General features: G+C 41.7%; 1 protein-coding gene across 1 annotated transcript in view; it reads right to left on the reverse strand.

Annotated features, from left to right (window-relative positions):
* Positions 1–22,697, reverse strand: part of ABHD17C (abhydrolase domain containing 17C) — a gene marked incomplete at its 5' end in the record, with an annotated part of 37,436 nt that overhangs the window by 1,968 nt on the left and 12,771 nt on the right. Inside the window, one exon of the mRNA XM_018571508.1 lies at positions 5,554–5,733. Coding sequence (XP_018427010.1) covers positions 5,554–5,733 — 180 coding nt within the window. The remainder of the gene's footprint in view (positions 1–5,553; positions 5,734–22,697) is intronic.

The following is a 22,697-nucleotide window of genomic DNA, read 5'->3' on the forward strand; positions in this document are numbered from 1 at the left end:
TTTTAAATATAGATCAGTGCAATATTGATATAAATAAAAGGTCAACATTTGTATTAAATGACCACCAGGCTTAAAAAATTTTTTTAAAGCCCCATCAAGTTCCATTAAAAGTGAAAAAATTAGAAATAACCTTAAAACAGAACTGGATTTATATTTAATGCAAAAACGATGAAATTGTAAATGAAAAATAATGCATGCACACTTGCAAATATAGTCTTGTGATTTTTCCAGAAGGTCTCTCAGCACAGTGCAGGACCTGGAACTGTCCATGACCTCTAGGCTTCAGCTATGCTGGCTGAACAGCTCAGTGTTCAAAGACTTTCCACACCTCCCAATCAGTACAAGATTAAACTCCTATATTTGCATAAGGGCATAAACAATCACTGGACAGAGAAGAAGCTGGGGAAAAAAAAAAAAAAAAAAAGGAAAGGGGGAAGGACACAAGTGCACTATTACACGCCAGATTCCTAGCAAAGAATAACACATAGTACCCTACAAAGAACTCTGCTTTCACCTCTTCATCAGCTCCCATTAATGCTGATGAATAAAATATGCAAGACTGGATATGAATATGCACAATTTTTAACTTGCAATTCAGAGTGCTTGCATTGCAATTGTGCCATACTCACCTGCCAGCAGCTTTGGAACATTTCAGAACTCACCCACATCACATTCAAGGGTCACATGGGCACTGTTAGTGGCCTTATCTGAATATTACTCCTTTGACAGTGCCCTAAGGGGCCCATGACTGTTCAGAGGTGCTGCCAGGTAAGTATAACTTAAAAAATACATTTTGATAGTAGTCATTTATTTAACTAAGCAAACCTTCCTCAGAACGCACATGCTTACTAATCTAATTGAGTATTCAGTATTCAGACTAGGTTCTTTCTGGATACAAATACTTACTTTTGACTATGGTTGCTGAATTTGTATTGCATACAGCCCTATATGTTTAAAAACAGCTATGTCACTACAGAAATTCAGATTTTACATTGATGTCACTTTGAGGTGCTATCTAGGCTATAGCTGCCATATAGGCGAGAATAGTGCAAAACACTTGTCAGTTTTCTGCCATGGGATTGCTAGACAAGAATTTACCTTGCATGTGAAGATACTGCTCCATTTAACACATTAGTTTGAAAACGTCTTGTGCCAATTAAATGAAATGATTACATATTCACCCATGAATTCATTAAAGCTCTCTTAGATAAACACATACAAGAAAATGATCCAATTTATGTTTAGTGGAATTTTTTGTAAACCCTCAGACAGGCAGGGGATGCAGGCAACAGAGGTGTTTGCTGTGAGGTTTTGAGAGTGGCAGATTTTGGCAAATAGAGGGAATTCACAAGGTGCCATGTTAATGTGTCCTTATGCTAACAACCTTAAATCCAAAATCCTTGAAACTCAGAAATTCACTAATACAAAAAAGTATGAATAAACTTTCATGGAATATCTCGTTCAAGTAACGCAGGTTCAATGACATTGAAGAATCATTTTCAGGCAGTTTTGCTGGGATGAATCTGTTGAGGAAACAAGTTAAGCAGTACAGGAGTCTGTTATCATTGCTCCAAGTTCTTTTTATTTAATAGTGCCATTTCTTCCACTGGGTTTCATTTGCTCCAGCTAAATAATATTTGCATTTTGTGAAAATTGGAAACATTCCCTTGGCCAACTTTGCTTCCGACTTCTGGGGAAGGCAATATTTAAACAGCAGTGTGTGTGGACTGTTCCCCCACAGCTGTAGCATCTAGTCCGTGAAACGGCAGATAATTGAATCCTGACAAACCGAAGGGTTTAATAACCATAAAAAGTTAAAGAATTCTTTGGAAATTGTGTATTTATTGTTCTTTAATTAGCAACCAAATTAAAATCCATTAGCACAAATATGCTTTTTCTGTATGTTTATGGTATGTTAATCGGCTTTTCTTAAACCTCACATACTATGTTTTTAGATGCATTCCAACTTAAAACATGTCCTAAACATTTTCCAAAACTAAAACTGCTGAAGTCCTTGTGGTGTCTGCAAGTGCAATGAAAATCTTCATATCGGTTTCTGTATTCCTATGGAGCTCCTTGGAGTCCAGGCCAGCGTTGTACACGGGGCTTCAACCTCTGCCTAAGGAGGCCCCAATATTTATATGCATGTTTCAACTTAATGAGAAAGGCAAAACTTGCACAGGACGAAACAAGAAAATCACCCCCATCAGTGCAGTGCATTGTGGGAAGAACTAGGAATCTGTAGTGGCAGCAAGGATGCACCTTTTTGTACCTATGATGCAGTGATAGGGCTGTTCGATTATAATTTCTGTAGGTTTCTTTAGACTTGATCCTCTGCTAGCACTAAGCCTCATTCCTGCCATTCAACAGTAATACTAAATGCCAATTTGGGCAAGGAGACCAAGTTGCTCTATGTGGATACACAAATGAATTTGCAGGTACAACATGGTTTTTGTATTTCAACCATATTGTTAGCTTTGACAATGTTTAGGGTCTAAGAGGTTTGATTAACACCCTGCCCACATCTGCAGGTTTTAGGTGCTGTGCGGTGAAAATGGTCCTGCTTGCAATATCTATGGTGCAGTTTCAAGTAAAAGTTGTGTTATATAGTGATCAATGGCAATGCACATTCATAGTCTTTCCATCACTTTAAAAGGAGAACTATGAGGCGAGTGCTTTTCACTCACCTCATAGTTCTAGCCGACCTGTGACAATGAGACTGTCACAGGTCGGCTCAGTAGATCGGGAAGTGAGCGAACATATACCGGCGTTCGCTAACCTCTCGATCCAGTCACGGCTCTCTGCCGTGACAGGGGAGGGGCTGGATTCCCCCATCCCTGCTCCGATCCGCCAGCGCTGACTGGCGGAACGGGGGAGGGGGCAGGTACAGCTGGCTCTGCCTCTAGATAGGCAGAGCCAGCTGTCAGTCACGCAGCTGGGCGGATCCCGGCACAATTGTCGGGATCCGCTTCAGCGTCTCAGTATACCGCGAGCAGGTGCTCGCGGTATACTGCGGCGCCTCAGTATACAGCGAGCTGTATACCGAGCCTAGGGTGACGGGAGGACGCTAGTTTGTGTCCTCCCGTTACCCTGAGAACTATGGGGAAAAGACTTAACCCCATATGATGGCCCATGCAGTCCAACAGGCACCAGAGGTAGACCTATTGTACTCCATAATCAGCACTCAGTAATATAACTTGTCTGATGCCCACCAACTTCCTCTGCAATACAAGTCTAGCACGAGGTCCCTTATGATGAGGGGTATGTCTGTTAGCTACGTCAGCACAGACCACAGGAAGTGTGTGAGCAGCTACATTTTTAACTGAAAGAAAATAAAAAGTTTGTAAAATGGAGTTTCTTGGAGTAAATCACAAGGAGTTAAATCTTGAATGTATGGGACAACAACTAACAGGCCTGTAAAAACATCTAACCCCAATTTGGGATTTATAACAGAGCGGCCGACAATTCAGAGGGCTGCCTGCAGAACCTTGTAGCCGAAGCTAGCATCTCAAGAGGCCTAAGTGCTGGTTCACACCTGGGCGTTTAACAGCGCTGATCGAAGCGCTGTAAAACGCTCAAGCAGTGAAATCCCATTAATCCCAATGGGCAAGGTTCCCACCTGGGCCCAACGCCCGAACTAGTACAGGAGCTTCTTTTGGGGCGTTTTTCCGTGCGTACCCATTAGGAAACAGTCTGATAGCGTAAACGCTCGCTTGTCACAAATCGCGGTAAAAACGCGCGCCCCAAAACGCGCATATTACGAACGCCCAAGTGTGAACCCAGCCTTAAGGTCTACCTGGTAAAATTTGTCAAAGCCATTTACAGAAGACCGAGCAGCAACCTTGCAGATGTGGGAAACCAAAGCCTGATGCTAAAGCCCAGGAAGTACTGTTGCTCTTATCAAGCGAAGCCATTACTGGAAAGGAGAGAACTTTACCCTTCCATTGGAAGGGGTTCAGGGGTGCGGAATTTGTATCGCCCGATGCCCGGGACATGCAGGTGAAGTTAAAGTTTGTTATTTTTAGGCTGGGTTCACACCTAGGCGTACAGAATATGCACATTTGCCGCGCATTTTTAAAGCGATTTGTGGTAAAAGAACCGCGCGACAAACGCCCGTTTCCGAGGGCTATCCAGCTGTATCCTAATTGATACGCGTGGCAAATACGCCCCAAAGAAGCTCCTGTACTTCTTTGGGCATACGCGCTGTAAAACGCCCAGGTGGGAACCATGTGCATAGGCAATAATTGGTTTTCACATGTTGAGCGTTGTACAGCGCGTAGGAACGCGCTGTAAAACGACAGGTGTGAACCGGGCCTTGCTGAGCAGAGCAACGAAGAACGGAGCATCAGGCAATTCTGCCGACAACCCTCAGAGGCCCCACCCACCTTCCCCTGGTACTTAGAGCAGCGATACGGAAGAGAAGGTGAGAAGGCAAAGGACAGGTCACACACGGGGGTGGAATGTCAAAGGGAGATCATTCTTCATCTCCCAGCAAGCCCTGCTCTCACTAGGCATAAATCTTCACACACAAACATTAACATGTAGGTTTGGATTGTCTATCAGCAACGTAAAAAATAACCTGCCAGTCAATTCTTATGTTCACTACAGTATTTAACACCATAGAGAACATAAGAATTGGGGTATTTAATGCGGCGAGACTGAATTGACAATTTTGTATGACGCCGATAAGATTATGTTTTATTGAGAAACAATATTAAAATGATACAGAATATAATGATAAAAAAACAAGTTCCTACACGGCTAATTATCCTTCAATGTCAAGTGTTATCACCTTGTGGGTTTGCAGGAGGAGGTTAATTAGCCATACGAACTGGTTTATTTATCATATTCTGTGTGTATCATTGTAATATGTCCAGTGGAGCGCAATTCCTATCACATGACACCTGGGACATGAAGTTCCGGGCAGGCTTTTTCCTACATTATCCCTTCTGTGGGAAAGCAGGGCCAAATGTAGAGCAGGGGAGCTGCCGCTTGTTTTGTACAAGTAATTTGGGGTGGGTATACAGCCCCCAGATCACTTATGTGATGTATGATCAGAAAAAGGTATAAAGATATTTCTAAGCAAAAATCATTCACACAGTAGATCTGTTAATACAAGTCCATAAAGAGGTAAAAAAGGAGTAGGGATTTAACTGGGCTTTAAACAAAGCATGTGAATATGGCACACCTGAAATGTCAGCTAAAAACATGCATTTACAAAACCTTTAGGGAGAACGAGTCTGTATGTTTGAGACCATGTGATCCCGACTTGGGCTAGAGTAACCAAAAACAGTAATCGGTTTGCAGCATAAGGTAACAAAAGGTCTTTCTGTCCAAGAAACTAGAGCGTGACTCACCCAAGAAATGGCAAATACCGGTTTACATCTCCCATGTGCACTAAAACGTGGGTCCAATGGGAATTACTACAGCTTATTAAAGCAAACCTTTATTTTTTCCCATACCGGCTGACAGCCATATACAAATGGTGGAAGTTGGCACGTGAAACAATGGGGCTGCCAACACTGGGAAAAAAAATGAAGCAATGGCCCTTACCTGGGGAAGGCATCAAAACAGTAGGTCTTCCTAGTATCAGGAAAAGCAACACGCAGTCCAGACATAAGAGGGGAGTGCAGTATGACAGCTGCACATTCATAGCGTGAGGCCAGGTCTACTGTGGGAACTGTGCCGATACTCTGACCATACAGGATAATGTTCTCAGGGCTGACAGCATATCTGTGGAGACAAAGAAGGTACTTTAAAATACTTGACAGAATTACTGAAAAAAAAATATGTTAGCACTGGGCAAAATTATGCAAAAGCATTAGCAAGACTGGAGAGAGGCTTTGTCCATGTGGATGGTTTAAAATCTGGCATGTGTACCCTATTCACTCAAATTCACTTGTGTGATAAAGCAATGTGTGTTAAAGCTGCCCAACCACATTACAATTCAATTTTACAATCTTCGCTTGTTTAAACAAATGTAAAGAAGAAGGGCACACCTGATTAGATATACATGGATTTGAATGTTTAAGGAGTTGTTGGTAAATCTAAAGAAGATTAACAGTCAAACTGTAATGATTGTAGCCAGCTAAAGCAGGATCCCCGATTTCTGCAGCTGCCATACTTTGGTTGATGCGATAAAGGAATAAACGCTTTTTGTTACTTATAGCAAACAGATTTTTCCCTGTCACACTACAACACTGTGCTGGGTCAATTTCACTGGCTGTTATAGGAATGAGAATCCTCAATATTCTTTGATTAAAAAAACAGCTGTTGAAAAGGAAACTACAATGGTTCCAAGGTCAATTCTATTTTATTGTTTTAACATGTACAAGTATATTTACACACTTTTACAGGAGTCATTTTTTGGAACCTGTGGACAGAACCACCTGATAAAAGAGGAATCGCTGCTCCGACTCATTCACTTGTATGTGTAAATTTCAGCTAGAGCTACTGAGGCCTGTAAACCAGCTTTTCTTCACCAGTCTGTTAGGAAGTTCAAAATAAACTGTGTGAAACATTAAATAGGGATGCACCAAAATAAAAATTTTAGACCGAAACTTCAAAATTTGTCAGGCCAAAACCGAAAATAACAATTAAACTTTATTTTTATGGGTTTTTTTTTTACTTTACTGTTAGGAGATTTAGGGAAAAATCAGGGGTGTAAACAGACCCCTGATATTTCCCTTTTTAAATAGAAAAAAAAAAAAAGAAGGATTGAGGGCACAGTGCAAATCTTTTTCTGCAGCCCGTTATGAATGAACAGGAACCCTCTATAACGAGTGCTCCTGTCCTGTCCATTCATACATCGTGGATATAGTGCGAGTTACTATGTCTACAATCATGAATGGACAGGATGTGATGTAGAGCACTTGTTCATTCATAATTGAGGACATAGTATTTAGTTACTGTGTCCCCAGTTATTTACAAACATCTGTGTATTTCACATATTTGCTGATCCTCCCCACTGACACCAATCAGTCCTGACAGTTTCTTTCCTCCCCGCTGGGTGCTGGCAGCTGGATTGGCTCTGTACCTCCTCTGATCCCCACTGCCTCTGCTGACACAGGCAGGGGGAGAGCAGTGGGGATCAGAGGAGACACAGACCAATGCTTGCAGCCGGTGCCCAGCAGGGAGAGAAGGAAATGCATCGGATTTCTGGTTGCTTTTTTTCCCCTACCATTTGCATTTTGCCTATTGTATAATTTCCGGCCGAAGTTTTGGTGCATCCCTAATATTAAATGTAAAATATTTCCCAAATGACAAAATAATATATCTATTCATCTACCTATCACACGCACATGCATACACACATCATTTTATTGTACCCCTGACAAAAAAGAAATGCACAAAATCACTTTACGTTCCCTTTACCATTCTCTTATCACAAGAGCAGATGAACAGAACAAGTTACCCAACACTATAGACAAAGTAAAGTAGGAGTCATTTGTCTAGTCCCCTAACTACTAGGAAAGACATTGTACAGACAAGGACATTAAAATAAGAGGTCTTGCAGTGATTTTCCTAGTGTGCAGTTATGAACTTCATTGAGAAGGGCAAACAGCGTAATGAGCAGAAAGAGGAAGGAAGACGCAAAGGAATACAACATTCACAGGTGTTCACCACATGGTCAGGGGAAAAAATCTTCACAACATTTCAACACCTATTCTCCACATCCAACACTTACTACTATGAACATGTTTGATCAGCGAAGGCTTCCCTAACTGGATTAGCTTAAGATTCTTTTTCTTGCTTTACCAACTTCAAACCCTACCCCTGAACGCCATATCCATATTAAGAAATGTACTTGGAGAGAATGTTAAAGTCTTCAAACACAGCGGGAGATAAAGCTATACATGGGTACCATTTTCAGTCCAGTGAACTCATTAGTAAATTCACAGATTTGCAGTTGGGGGGCCCCATTTGCCGGCAAGCTGCACTCATTAGTAATATCACTGATCTGTGAACAATTAAAAAAAAAAAGGAAATGTAGTCCTCTGACGGCCCCCCCCAAGCCCGCTACATGAAGACTTTGTGTCAGAGTATATTAGTAAATGTATTCCTGGGACACCAGAAAAAAAAATTAAGCTTTAGCGCTCTTACAAAAGGAGCAAAAGGGCTTATGATCAAGTTTACATTCAAAACATCAAATACAACATTAGGCAGGTGCAAACTAGTTTTCAGAATATTTTGGCCTGTGTTACCACCATGAAGAAGACCATGAAGTTTCCTTGAACCCCCAAATGGCCCAACAACCCCCCTGGGTAATTTGCAGTGCTCTGAGTTTTGGATGTTTTGTTTGGGCTCACCAAGTTTGAGGTTTTATTTGACTGAAGGCAGAGATTTGCCACAAATGTAGAAAGTTATATTTTATTTTCCTGATTCAAATATGCCTCAAGGTAAATAGGCATGAGGTATGCAAATATACCCAGAGGGATAAGAGGTCATTGTCAGAGGTGTACAAAGAGAAAAGTGTCTCATGGAGATGGTAATGGTTTTGTTAATCGATGCAATTATGGCATAAACACAGCACCATTTGTAGAAATACCGGCAAGATTCATTGTTCACCAGGTGTGTAAGACGCCCGACCATTGCGCAATACTGCAAAGCAGGAAGCAGATCCTGTATAACAGTGGTTCTCAACCTGTGTAACCTCCGGAGGGTGGTGGTGATGGTACGCCACACAAGTAGGCTGCTACAAGTGATCTGGGCGGCTATACTTATAGAAAATGAGCAGCAGAGCCCCTGCCAATGCTCCCCCCCCCCTTTCCCAGCTTCTGCACTGACAGGGGAAGAGTTAGCAGAGTATAGTAACAAATATGAATGCCTACATGTGCACATTCTAGGACGTATAAATCCGTAGTACTCAGATACATTTTAATTAGATTATTTACATCAAGATTATTCAATTAGTTTTATTTAGAAACACTAGGAGGACAATGTGAATCAGACCCTTTGCGATCCTTTTTACACAGAGGGAAATCCCTGAGGATGTCACAGGATATGCTGTAAACAATGATAGAGACCATGACTTCCCAGTATGTGGTGCACACGGTTTATTTTAAACATCAGAGGAAATCAGATGGCCAGGAAATATACTTCTGTCCTAAGGAAGTGAATTCCACATTGCGCTGAGGCCTCTAACATAGAAACTTGTGTAGAAGTCTAAATGACTCTGGACCTTTATTATAACATACACTGCGCCGATACAAATTTAGACAAGATGTATTCATCTGATTTGTTGGTACATTCATGTAAACCTGCACAATAAATCTGACCTCCTGGAAAACAGATGAAATACGTATACAGTAACAGTTACTTGGCAAAGAATTGGTATTTTTCAGCAAGAAGCTTTTATGGCAGCAACGTAAAGCTTGACTATCTGCAATTTCTTTCCGATCTTCACTTCCACTCTAACAAGTGTAAATGCATTGAAATTATGTCCTAGTTTTTCACAATTTGCTAAGCTGCAGTGCATAGGTGTGAATTAGTAACAGAATAAATGGGAGTTCTACTTTAAATGCATTTTCATGTATTCTAACATGTTTGGATTACTGTTGGGAAAACAGACAAGTGTAAACTTGTCCTCAACACACCCAACCTTCTACCTTGAATTCATGTATGTTAACTACCTCGTGGCCTTCCACAGTACACGCTTGTTCCCTGGGCCAGCTATCAACTTCCTGAAAACCTATAGTTACACAAGGCTAATCTGTGCTCTTCTCTGGCCTGGGCCACCTGGGCGCTGCATCCGGAACTGTGTGCACAGACAAAAGCATTATTTTGTCACATTTTATTTTTTTGAATGCCGAACAGAGTCACTTTAACCCTTTTGCTTCTAGTACCAGATCCCTTACAGCGCTGGCTGTGGGTCCCAGTAAAACTATCCGCAGCTTTACACTGGAAGCGATTCTGGCCAGATTGCTTCCACAGGCCATTAAACTGGTACCCAACCCCACCCGTGACACATACGCGTACTAATGTAAACATGCATCAGGTGCACCTACGAAGCAAAACGACGATTGTGCTACACGTTAAGTATCACTGCACGCACCAGAGTGAGAGCAAACAGTTTAGCGCCAATATGAATGGACAACGCTAAAATTGATGACCTGTTCAGGCTTTTAAAGCCCACGCATGTACAATTAGGGGTACCGTATTTTGTCGCTTTTTCACGGGTGCACACAGTTTTTAAGCCTGACAGATTGGGTATCTGTATATTCTTACAAAACTGGCCTTTCATTACCCTCGTGTTAACCCTAATCAGTTTTTTTTTTACAATTCATGTACAATGCTTTATTCTTTTACTTTGTAGCATTTTATATCAAAAACAAAAATAATACCCGACGCTAAAAAGTGTGTGCTGGATCCCACAAATGTTTGTCAATTTGTTGTAAGTTTGTTTTTGGTGTAATTTCTCCTCAAAAAAAATAAAAATAAATAAAACCACGCTGTTAGGCTTTATATCAGCACAGCAGCTACTAAGTCCACACACATATCTAGCTTCTTCTCACATTCTCCTCAGCCACATTCATTGCTCAGTTACAGTACAGCATACAGGCACTCCCATGGACTCCTGTAAGCAATGTTAGTACGATCCATCACAACCAACAGCAGCTGCGAGGACCAGCTCATACTTCCCTAGAGGGTGAAATATACAGGTGAAACTCGAATAATTAGAATATCGTGCAAAAGTAATTGCAGTAAGTGCTGCAAAAGGGGCCCAAACCAAGTACTGAGTACATATGCATGCTTGTACTTTTCAGAGGTCCGATATTGTTCTATGTACGATCCTTGATGTATTGATTGCATGTAATATTCTACTTTTTGAGGTTGTGGATTTGGGGTTCTTGGGGTTTTCATGAGCTGTAAGCCATAATCATCACAATTATGACAAATCACGGCTTGAACTATCTTGCTTTGCATGTAATGAGTCTATCTCATATATTAGTTTCACCTTTTAAGTTGCATTAGTGAAATAAATGAACTTTGCACGATATTCTAATTATTCGAGTTTCACCTGTATATGAGCTGTCACCCCCTTTAACACCATATGAAGATCCAAGCGTTCTTGCTGTACAACCATGACTGCAGACTCCATGCTAAGACCAGCAGAGCCTTTAACACCATATTTATCAATTTACTTATCCATTAAATATTCTGTTTTAAGAACCCACTTGGCACAAGTAATATTAAAAAAATTACATCCACAAGTGCCAATACATACAGCTTTATTTATGCAGCACTCATATGTATTCCTCTGAGAAGAAGCGTTACAGATAATGATTTACCAAAATATGGAAGACAGATGAACACAAACAAATGTAATGGAGGTCTGGTGATTGGACTCGTTCTCCAAACTCAGGAAACTAAACTGGTAAGTGCCCATTGCAGGAAGGGGTGTTTAACTGGAGATAGGCTTTAAACAGGACCATTTTATTATTTCCTTTATCACTATGGTTTACTGATTGTGCTATTCAGTAATCATTATTATTGTCATTTGTATCATAGTAGAAAAAACAAAGGAAATTTAGTTTAATTTGAATCACATAAAAAAACATTTTACTTGATCTCTCATGTTTATTTAATACAGTAATCTCCCCATTATCCAGCATTCAAGCAACTGGCAAAAACATTTTTTTGTAGTTGCTTGAAAGACACGGTGACACTAAAATTCATTGTTTACATCTTGCATCCGACGGGTAGATTCCGTGGTCAGCAGCAGAATGGAAACTAAGAGCAATAGCCAGCCTCCTATTGGATATTTCAAACTGCATTAGCCAATAGCAGGCGGCTATTGCACCCACTGAGCAGAGGAGCGGACCTGATAGAGAACTTTCTTCTCCCCACTGCAGAATCTAGCCAGCAGATGAATGGGGCCGCGCCACGGGGACTTGCTTGAGTTACTATTACCTCTCAAGCAACTAGAAACTAGTTATCTGGCATCTACCAATCCCTGTGAATGGCGGATAACTGGGAGTTTACTGTAGTCTGCAACTTACCAATCTTGTCAGAGCCATGTAAACTTTCCAGAAGCCCTAAGCAATGGTTTAGGTAGCCCATCCTACTGGTGACACAAGCACATGCAGGGTTAGTATTACAGCTTATTCCTCTACCCCTAGACTTAAAGAGCATTTAACCCTTGTGGTATGGGGGGCCCAGTGCAAGGGCATTTTTTTTTGTAAAGTAGGTCTACTGCAGGGCTCATTCACACCATGCACAGACCAGATCTGGAAGCATTTCAGCAAATGCGGTCATGTGTGTTTTTGGTGCGTTCCAGTGCATTTTAGTCTCAATTGACTGTTTGCATGCGTTTTGGTTGGTTCCAGATCAGAGAAAATAGTACACAGTTTTTTTTTTTTTTTCTGGAACTTAATGCAGTATTGTAACTAGCCTAATTTTTCATCATAGGAATGAACTGTGTCCGACTTCAATACTTTACAGTCAAACCCACAACAAGCATGCCGAAAAGAGTGCACTTTTTGCCTCGTTGCCCCAGCAAATAACCTACGCACCTTCTCCTTCACAGATGCTGGGACTGTAAGTATCTGGTGACATATAGCGCCGCAAGTCTCGTTCTGCAGGAAGTGCTTGATCACTGCAGCCACAGACTTCTATAGGGCTGTGTTCCGATGCCAAAGACAAAAGGGAGATGGCAGAAAATACAGCCCTATAGGGCTGTAATGTGCAGGCACAGCCAGGATGTAAACAATCACTGGAGGCCATGGCCATCAGTGGTAAGCATCTGTGATGGGTGAAGATGGAATGGTTTGGGTCAGGGCAAAAAAAAAAAAAAAAAAAAGTTAATGTTTAAGCATGCTTGGTGTCCGTTTTTGTTTGGGCTGCTTAAAGTAAAGAGAATGCAAAGGATGTGCAGACCAAACACACAGATTCCACACAGCTCTCACACTGATTATATACATTCTATAATGTAAATTTGGGGGATTAGTTAATGTGCACTGTAGGTACCTCTTTCAACAAGCATCCCAGTGAGATCCAGAACTCCTTCACAGTAAAAAAATGACTTTCATGAATCCGTCTATAACACTGTATGACACAGGAGTCACGTGCTGAGAACACCATTCTGTCCAGTTGACATTTTCTCCCTTTTTAGGAAATCACACAGACTTTGAAAGGATAAAGAACTATTTTCAGAGCAGAGCTACAAAAGGCGCCTTCGTAGAAGATCATTGTGTCAAGAGGGAAAACCCCTTTATGAAGTACAGAAACCTTATGACAATACATGCCGGGAGCCAGGTAACCACTGCAAATACACAATTATTGCCGTTTTCTAGCATTTCAATGCCATTTCCATGGGATATAAACTGTCTCCTTCCTTTGTCACTTGCTCTAGATTTTCACTGTGTCAACAACCCACTCAATGTGTACATCTATAACACTATACAATGCTGGGATCATATGGGAACGCTACATACAAACCTCCAATGACTACAGAGACAGGAGATACCAAAAACCCTGTCCTTGTGAGTTCAGGTCCTTTCCTCCCACACATTCCTCTCACGGCCCATCACTGCTATGGGGCTTAATGTCCAAAAGTGAGAAGCAGGCATGTATAGAAGTGATCGGCTAGCTTTACAGACACCTACATCACTTCGATTAAACAGAGGAAAGCCAGCAGATTCATTTTAAAGCAAATTCACAGCCATCTTTCAACCCACTGAGAGAAGTTATGTACTGTACATGTCCTTGGCAGGCAAAGGGTTAATATACCTGACCATGCCTCTTTTGGCACACAAGCCAAACAGACATTTCGAATTGAAATTTGGATGAATTTCTTCAAATTCGAACATTCTTCAGTAGCAGTATAATAAGGTTCCATAGCACAATATTTTCCTTGATAAAGGATGAGGCCAAGCTGAATTCTCGTTAAAGTTCTGACCTCCTGCAAGGTTTTAGTTGTATAGAAGGACACCTCCATGAAGCGCAGATATTTTCTGGAGCCAGTTCTATTGACAACTAGAGAGAACCTCAATGATGGGTAACGATTAAAGATTTTACATCATAACAAAGGAAAAAGAGAAAATGCAAAAACAAATACACTAAGGACACATCTGCTGTACATAGGAATGGATTTACAGAAAAACAAACAATCTTCCATACTCCAGGATAGTCATTTTGGAAGTTCTCCCCATTAGGAGTGAATTGTGTCCCACAAGCAGTTTCCTCATCTATGGTCATCAATAAAGGAGAACAATGAGGTGAGTGAAAATCACTCATCCTCATAGTTTGGGGTGACAGGGATAGCCACACTGCAAGGGTCAAGTTTTCTTCTGTCCGGAGTTCTTCTTTAAGTGAATTGTGACCAGTGTCTACAGCCAATGAAATAATAGCTCACGTGGTGAATCAGAGGTGAGCCATTTCTCATTTCTGGGTCCAGTCCATTCCACTCTGCTTGGCCTAACTACAGCTACATGATATAAACTAAAAACCAAGGCCAAATCCTCAGATATTCCCTCCAGCTGATGACTCAAATTGCTGTATGAAATAAAAAAGCAAAGCTTCTTTTCTGTAAATTCTCCATTTGTGAGCACACATGTGAATGGGAACTGCTGAAATGAATATAGATGCTGTGTACCTGGCCATAAGGCAATTTCAACTGCAACCATGTGTTCATGCTTCAAATTCACTTTGAACGCATAGTTTAACCCAAGAAAAAACGCAAACATTTGTCAGCTAGTGATTTTGGCGATTGTAAACTGCTGCACAATCTCGGAAAAAATGCAAAAAATGTAATCCTATAATACTGAAATTTACACGTAAATTGGATTCTCAGAACCAAGCCGTGTGTGACCGACAATTCCTTCACAATTTGTTGCAAATTTACACTGTTCACAATCTGTATACACGAGGATCACTTCCTAGAAGTGTCTTATAGGGTGAAGGAAACGTAAAGGTGATCTTGCAGGATGTTAGAATTTCAGCAGAATACAGATACAATGGAGCCTGCCAAATGTAAGCATTCTGATGTAAAGGACGGGCTTAACTACAAACATATGCTCAATGTAAATATGTCATGAAATGCTCCATTACCGGAGCCCAGAAGGGGCCTTACTCTACCCCACGGAGCTGCAATTGTTAGAAAATGGTCCCTTAAAGTAGTTGAATTTTATACTATCTATGCAATATTTTATGTGCCCTCAGCTCAGCATCACTTAGAAGATAATTGTACATACTGTGTAGCAAAATATATCCAGATTTACACGTCTGCTACACTGGACCCTGGCAAAGCTCATACAACACACACAAATATCTGCTACCTACCCAACATCTTTATTTAATAAGACTGCAGATCTGTAGGCGGCAATATAAATTCTATCATCAAACCAACTGCATATGATTATTATATTACATGGTACCGTGCTACCAATGTCTCAGCTCTTTCAGAAGGCTGAACTGTAAATGAAACACACACACTCCACCATTTATGCCTAAAATCCACTTAAGGCGGCCATACATTTTGTGAATTTTACACAGTGTATGATCCTCGATGAACCAGCCGAAATTTGCACAGTGGGTGCTGCTGTTGCCACCCCTTGATCAGCTGATCAAAAGGAGCCAGTCAGAAAATCTTCAGAGTGGGAAGCTACTTTGCTTAAAATGGGCTTTCAGGTGCAGTCCATTGCAATCCGTGCGGTTTTGACATGCTTTTGACGCGTTCTGCACGTCCCAAACCAGACAAAATAAAAGACATGCAGCATTTGTTTTGGTCTGGAACAGAAAGCACTGCAAAGGTGTGAACTGTAGCCCAGAAATCATAGGGATACATTGGATTGCGTTTTTGGTCCAGGAGCCAACTGTTCTGGTCTGGACAGAATCTGGATATCGTGCAAACAAGCCCTTACAGCAGAATGCCATTCTGAGAGATTTTTCTCTGTTTTCAGTAAAATACATCACACATGCAGAAAACTAAATGTCAACACACAAAAATACATATCCAAATGGGTATTAAAACACTAAAGCCTAATTTTACTTACAGGGCAAAAGACTAATGGAGCTTTGTGGGAGTGACTCCTCTGCTCTCTGTACAAGCTATGTATAGCACAGTGATGATGCCACCGCTACCTATGAAAGGTAATATCTAAGTTTGCAAAGGCAAGTGGTGCATACATTGTGGTATTATATCCCATTTGGCCTTCAAAGAATAAAGTAAAATAATAGGATTTTGTTCTTATTGTAAAATCCTTTTTTTTTTGGAGTCCATTGAGGGGCCCAGCTCTGATTCGCAGGGAAATTAAAAAGCAATCCAAACGGAGGGCAGGCACCACAATAACTGAAGAACCAGACAGACATTAATGGAACTGTAAAAATACATTTAAACAGCCACCTGAAGAACCTTTCTGCTAAAACTAGCATTAGAAGAGGCAAAAGTGTGAGCAGAAGACCAAGCTGCTGCCTTGCAAATTCCAGATACAGAAGCTAGATTCTGAAATGGCCACAAAGTACTAATTGCTCTAGAGGAATGAGCAGAACCAAGAAAAGGGGGAACCTCGTCCTGGAACTCATGAGCTTCAATGACAAACCGCACAAATCTGCTTAGAAATAGTAGATCTGGAAGCTGAACAACCCTTTGTAGGACTTTCTGTAACAATAAATAGAGTCCGAAAGTCTGAAGGGAGCTGTGGCTGATAAATAAACTAACAGCCCGCACAACATCCAAACCACGGAACGAAATCTCCTTAGGATGAACAGTTTGCTGGACAAAGTGTCTTCATTTAGGTGAAAGGCCGAAACCACCTTGGGTAAAATAGAAACCTGTGGTCTTAAAACAACCTTGTCCCTATGACGAATCAATAAATACTGGCCTTACTGAATGTTCTGTAGAAAGACAATGGGAAGTCCGGACCTTCGCAGGAGTCATGAGTACGGAGACAACTTGCATCCTGTAGACTAGAGAGAACTCCCAGGACTTAAGCATATCCGGGATAAATCAACTGGCAGCCATGGGTAGTAAACACACACAAGCCCGGCGCCCGGAAATGACGTCACCCGCGCCGGAAGTGACGTACACAGCCACCCGGTCTGGCCGTGGAACACGTCCCGAGGCCCTGAGAATCGGACAGACCCCTCTGAACGGCGGTCCACCGATTCCCCTGACCAGCCATGGGGGTTTCGTCCTCCCGCTCCCGGCCCGCACTGGGCACTGAAGGGGGAAAGGAAGCCAGCCTCATCTCCTGCAGCGCTAGGAGAATCCCTGGGGCCCACATAAGGTAGGCAAACCTACACCCTCTGCCCTACACAGGCAGACCATAACAAAGGAAGACTTCCCGGGCAGCATCACCACATGGAAGCCCCTCTCAGCATTCTGTGACGCGCTCCCCAGCTTGACTGAGGAAACATAAAAGACTGAGGGAGTGGAGGAGAGGAGGGTCTTTTAAGCAAATTAAGTGACGTGTTTCCTGTGTGTGGGGGAGGAGATTCCATCTCGTGATGCTGTCCTGGAAGACGTTATGGGAAATCTTCTTGAAGGATTAAACTAAAATAAAAAAACAAGAGAAGGACACAATTCTCCTGAGGACATCAAGTGAAGCCAGCGGGGTCATGTCCTTAAAGTTACAGGCTTTTTTGTTGCCTAGTGCCCAATTCTCCTAGAGGCAGCAGCATAACCCTATATCTCAGAGTCATTCTAGAGCTGTGTCCCTCAATGGACAATAGAGAAAGGTTTTGTGCCCAGAGTTGAGTTTTAGAGCGACTGCATTTCTACAAATTTGGTTAAAATCAACAAAATACCAAACTTAACATGAGGCAAAATGAATATTTCATCCCAGTCAATATGATATTATTATTATACAGGATTATTATAGCACCAACAGTTTGCGCAGCGCTTTACAATAAGAGGAGGACATTACAATCACAATACAATCCAAGACAAGATGGTGAGGAGGGCCCTGCCCCTGAGGGCTTACAATCTAAAAGGGAGGGAGAAGCGATACATGAGGAGGTAGCTGTGTGGGGATGAATTGTTTGAGAACGTGATATTATATATATTTGGCAGTGAAAGCAAGTTTCTTCATCCAAGCCAGAATCTGTCTACCACATGGGCATCCATCCAGAAAATAAAGCTTTCAATGTCACATGGCTAAACCAACATTTGCACACCTTGAATTTCATTTTTTCCCCCCTTGGTCTATTACAATAAACTCAAAAACAGACAAAACCGGTATGTTGGCCGCCCATAATATATTCTCTCAACTCGATCACACGTGATTTAATAGAGTACGATTAATCACCGTTTGAAAAAAGCCTTACAACCAATTATTTATGACTGGTGTAATTCAATACGATTACAGCAGGCTTCAGAAGCAAAGGCAGGACATCCTTAGTAACTAGGTCTGTTTATCAGCATACAGAAAAGATATTAGTCACCGGGCTTGTGTCTGCTCACGGTATTAACTATGCATAGGCACTGCATTAGGTTACATGGCATTAAGATGACTGACCTCTCTGAAAACAACCATTAAAAGGGTTCTTCAGTCCTTGTGTGCTCAGCCACCAATAGAAGACACAAGCTTTTTGTAAACAATTCTATTATAATAAGCAATACATGACTTCTAACAATGACTATGTTAAGGATAGACACCCCACTCACTAACGCTGGACGAAAAGAGGATGTATTTTATCATACTTTCACTTCTCAGAACAGGGAAATGGAGGACGACGGGTAACACTTATCTGATAACCACCAAAAAATCAACATTGACTCTGAACATGCAAGGCACAGAGAAAAGAAGCATTAACCTAAAGTCAATATTAGAAACATACATATTGAGGTTGTAACACTGACTGACATAGCTGAGCTAGATTAGGAATGAACAGTCACTGTGAACAAAGAAGAATAAGCAGCTGTAATTACATAAAGGATTCCTAACTATTCATTTCTGTTACCTGTATAACCACTTCACTAAACGCAGAACATAGAAAAAGTGTAAGGACGCACAGCGCACAATTACAGGCAGGACAACAATTCCTGGTAACTGCTATATAGAACACAAGAAACATTAAGACATAATCTATTCATTCACACATTCATCCCAGCAAGTCTCCACAGTGGGATGCAAGTTTTCATGACAATGACCTAGCCTGAGTTGCCAGACCTTTCAGGATTTTGGAATATTGCTCTTCCAGTATAGATCAATTTAAAGTGTATTTCTACCTTTGCAGCCAAACTGGGATAACTATTTTAGGTTTGTTACATGTTCTTATTCACATAACAGGAGTTAAAAAATAAAAATTGCTGCTTTGCTGCTTATTACTCTGTCCTTCCTAAGAGTTAAAGGCTTCAAGCATCGTCTTTAAGTCGCCATTTACATGTGTTTTGTGAACATTTCAAACGCGCACAAAAATGCACACTGACATGTGGTCGCAAAACAAGCCACAAACGCGAAACATGCTTGTTGTGACACAAACAACTTATAGCACCCCAAACACAGCCGGTAAGGCAAGGTTTTTTCCCCACCTCCTTTAAAAACGCGCACAGACGCAGAGCAACAAAATGCAGCATGCATGACAGATTTTGCACTACTTTTCCGCGCTTGTTGCTTGCACAGAAACCCATAGGAAACAATAGGAGCGCGCAGCAAACACAGAAAGCAAGCAAAACAAATGCCAAACGCACTCATCAATTTGTTACCAGCTCTAAGCAAGGAGCACGTGGAAGGGCATTATACAGTAAAACTTGTCTCACCGCTAAGGTTAAAAACAAAGGTTTAGTTACACAGAAAGCAAACACACCCAAACGCAGCGAACACTCCCAGTATGCCTAGGTGTGAGCGGGACCTTATGGAGAGGAAGTTCAGCCTGTCCCTCAGTCTATCTAGCTTCACTTTCAAACTACTGTACTCAGAGTAAGATGGAATCTGCACCAAAAACATGTAAACAAATATTTTTTGGTATGCTGTAAATGGAGACACGCAAACAGGAGTTTTCTCAAATTTGACTGCAAACGTGGAAATGCACTTCAGCACCTGATTCACACCTGAGCACTTTGTAGCTCCAAGTTCCAAAATCGCATGCTTTTAAATGGTGCCTGTTCACATAGGAACGCTCACACTGTAGCTTGATCTCTGAAGCTCAAAAAAGGTGCATAAGCTACATTTGAAGCAGAATGGAGCATTTTATGATTCCGTAGGCTTCAATGGAAGTGCCTGGGAAAGGTCTGAAAATAAGCGCTTTTTCCAAAACAAAAATGCTCAAGTCTGAATACACCTCAAAAAACATGCAAAAAAAGAACACAAATAAAAATGCTCCTAAACCGCCAGCCAACACTCATGCTCCGGTCTGAATGCAGCCTTAGTTTAGGCAAAACAAATTTATTACAGGCATTCTAGAATACATTAAAGGAGAAGTATTGGGAGAGTAAAATTTACTCTAATAGCTTGAGCTGACGTGTGACACTGCAGGTATCGCATGCCGGCTCTATAGCTCCAGAACTGAGTGATCGCAAACCGCTGACCGCTCAGCTCACAGCTTCTCCCTGCAGAGCGCTCATTGGATGAACAGACAGGGGAGGGGGCGGGCACAGCTGGCTCTAGAGAGGCAGAGCCAGCTGTCAATCAGGCAGTGCAGCTCTGCGATGTCATCATATAGCAGGCTACTGTATAGTATATTATTAACCAGTTGACATCCGCGGTGTTAAACCCCCTTCCCATCCAGGCCATTTTTCAGTATTCAGCGCTGCGGTACTTTGACTGACATTTATTCCGTCATGCAGCGCTGTACTGAAATGAATTTTATACCCTTTTTTGGGGACAGATAGAGCTTTCTTTTGGTGGTATGACGGACGGCAAGAGGTTAAATGTACTCCTGTGACCCAAAAGAGAACGAAAGCCAAAAAAAAGGTTTGGCTATAGATCTCTTCTAACGTTATATATGCTGTGTAATGTAACAGGTTCATGTTACTGCAGATCTCCAAACACACAGACTTCCACCTTCAGCTCCACTAGTGGCGGAAACTCCTGTAAGTGGAACCATAGTCCAGACAGGGCTATGTACTTCTCATGTGACATCTCTGATGAGCCCAGCGTAGTCGCACAGAGAAAGTTGCATGTTCTTCCATACCGGGAATCAGGTTTTTTTTTTTTTTTTTAACTCCCAGTGCTGAACAGAGTGGAAGCAAATCAAAAGAAGGGTAGATACGCACTCATGGGGGTGAGGGCATGGCAGGGGGTCATTAAATCAAATGTTGGTTTGCCCTTTATATGAATAAGTGATGGCAAAGTAACCAGTGTATTCCCCTGCCCCAATCTCACCACACGCTCACACTAATTTTATTCATTCTGCTGCAAGTTGTGATCAGGCAAAACACAGGTTCACGTTAAGATCCATTCTGCCCAGTAGAGGAAATGATGCCTACGCGGCTTTAGATCCTAGGACAGTAACCAATCGGTGCCACTGGCAGATATTCATTTTACTATACAAACACAACAAACAGCAATTTATGTGCTAGACTCATCCATTCACATCATTCCCACTCAAACCGAATCTATAATCCAAGAGTGGAACACCAGCCCCCCCAGGTGTGGTGAAACTACAAATCCCATCAGTCCCTAGGAGTCATGCTTGTGAGAACCTTGCAATGCCTTATGGGACTTGTAGTTTCACAACGTTTGCCCACCCCGCTATAATTAAATCCCTAGCAGGATAGTCAATAATAACACATACACTGAGAAAAACAAAATCTTCAGTCAAACAAGGGAAGAACAAAGTCCATTCACTAAACCCAAATTTCAGATGTCATATGTACAGAAGTAACAGAAAGGCACGGGCAGGTATAGAGCACTCCTAAAGGCCAGGTACTGATTCTGAAAGCAAATGCCAAGTAACAATATAAGAGGAGATGGAAAATATCCTTTCCACCGAAGGAATATGTGGCAATTGTAGCCAAACCCAATCAATAAACCCAATTACAGCACACATTAACTCAAGACAAAAACAAGGATGTCATCAGAATATGGTGATGTCACTCAGGATTAGTCAAGCCGTATGAAAAGCTTGAAGCCGCTTGACAATTCTATAAGCCGTAACACTTACAATACTTCATAGATATGTTCTCTGGAAATAAACTAAAAGCTTTCTATGCCACATGCTCTTCCCAGCCAGAGAATACAATATAACAAAGGGAAACCAGGGGTAAGTTACTTTCCAGCATCATGGGACTCCTGCAAGGGGAATGAACTATGCAGACAGACTTGGCAAAGCTTGAAGGTATGTTATTAAGACTGTAATAAAGGAGAACCATTCCTTATAGTCTTTGACATTTCAAAACAATTAATGCAAGGCTGAATGTGTCAGACTGAAAGATTGCAACATTGCAGGTAAATTAAGTTACAGATTCTATAGAAGTTCAGTTCAGCTAACGCACTTAAACAAAATAAAGAGGCAGCCTTAAAGTGACATTAAAGTTAAAAAAATGCCAAAAATGCTGGTGCAAGAACTTACCTTAAATGATGCCTCTTGATCCGATCATCTTCTTTCCAGTAGTTTTCAGCAGTCCCTCCAGCGCTGACTGCCGTGTCTTCCGTGTCCCATGGAGTCTGTCCACGTGCACTGACTTAACTTGTGTCTCTCCTCTTCTCCCGGCCAAAGACCGATACTGGGCATGCACCCGCCCGAGAATCTTTAGATGGGAGCGCGCGGCAGGGAGGCAGGTTAGTTTTAACCTTTTTGTTTTTAATGTTTTT

Source organism: Nanorana parkeri, unplaced genomic scaffold (assembly GCF_000935625.1).
Source record: "Nanorana parkeri isolate BGI_ZX_2015 unplaced genomic scaffold, ASM93562v1 scaffold42, whole genome shotgun sequence".
NCBI lineage: Eukaryota > Metazoa > Chordata > Amphibia > Anura > Dicroglossidae > Nanorana > Nanorana parkeri.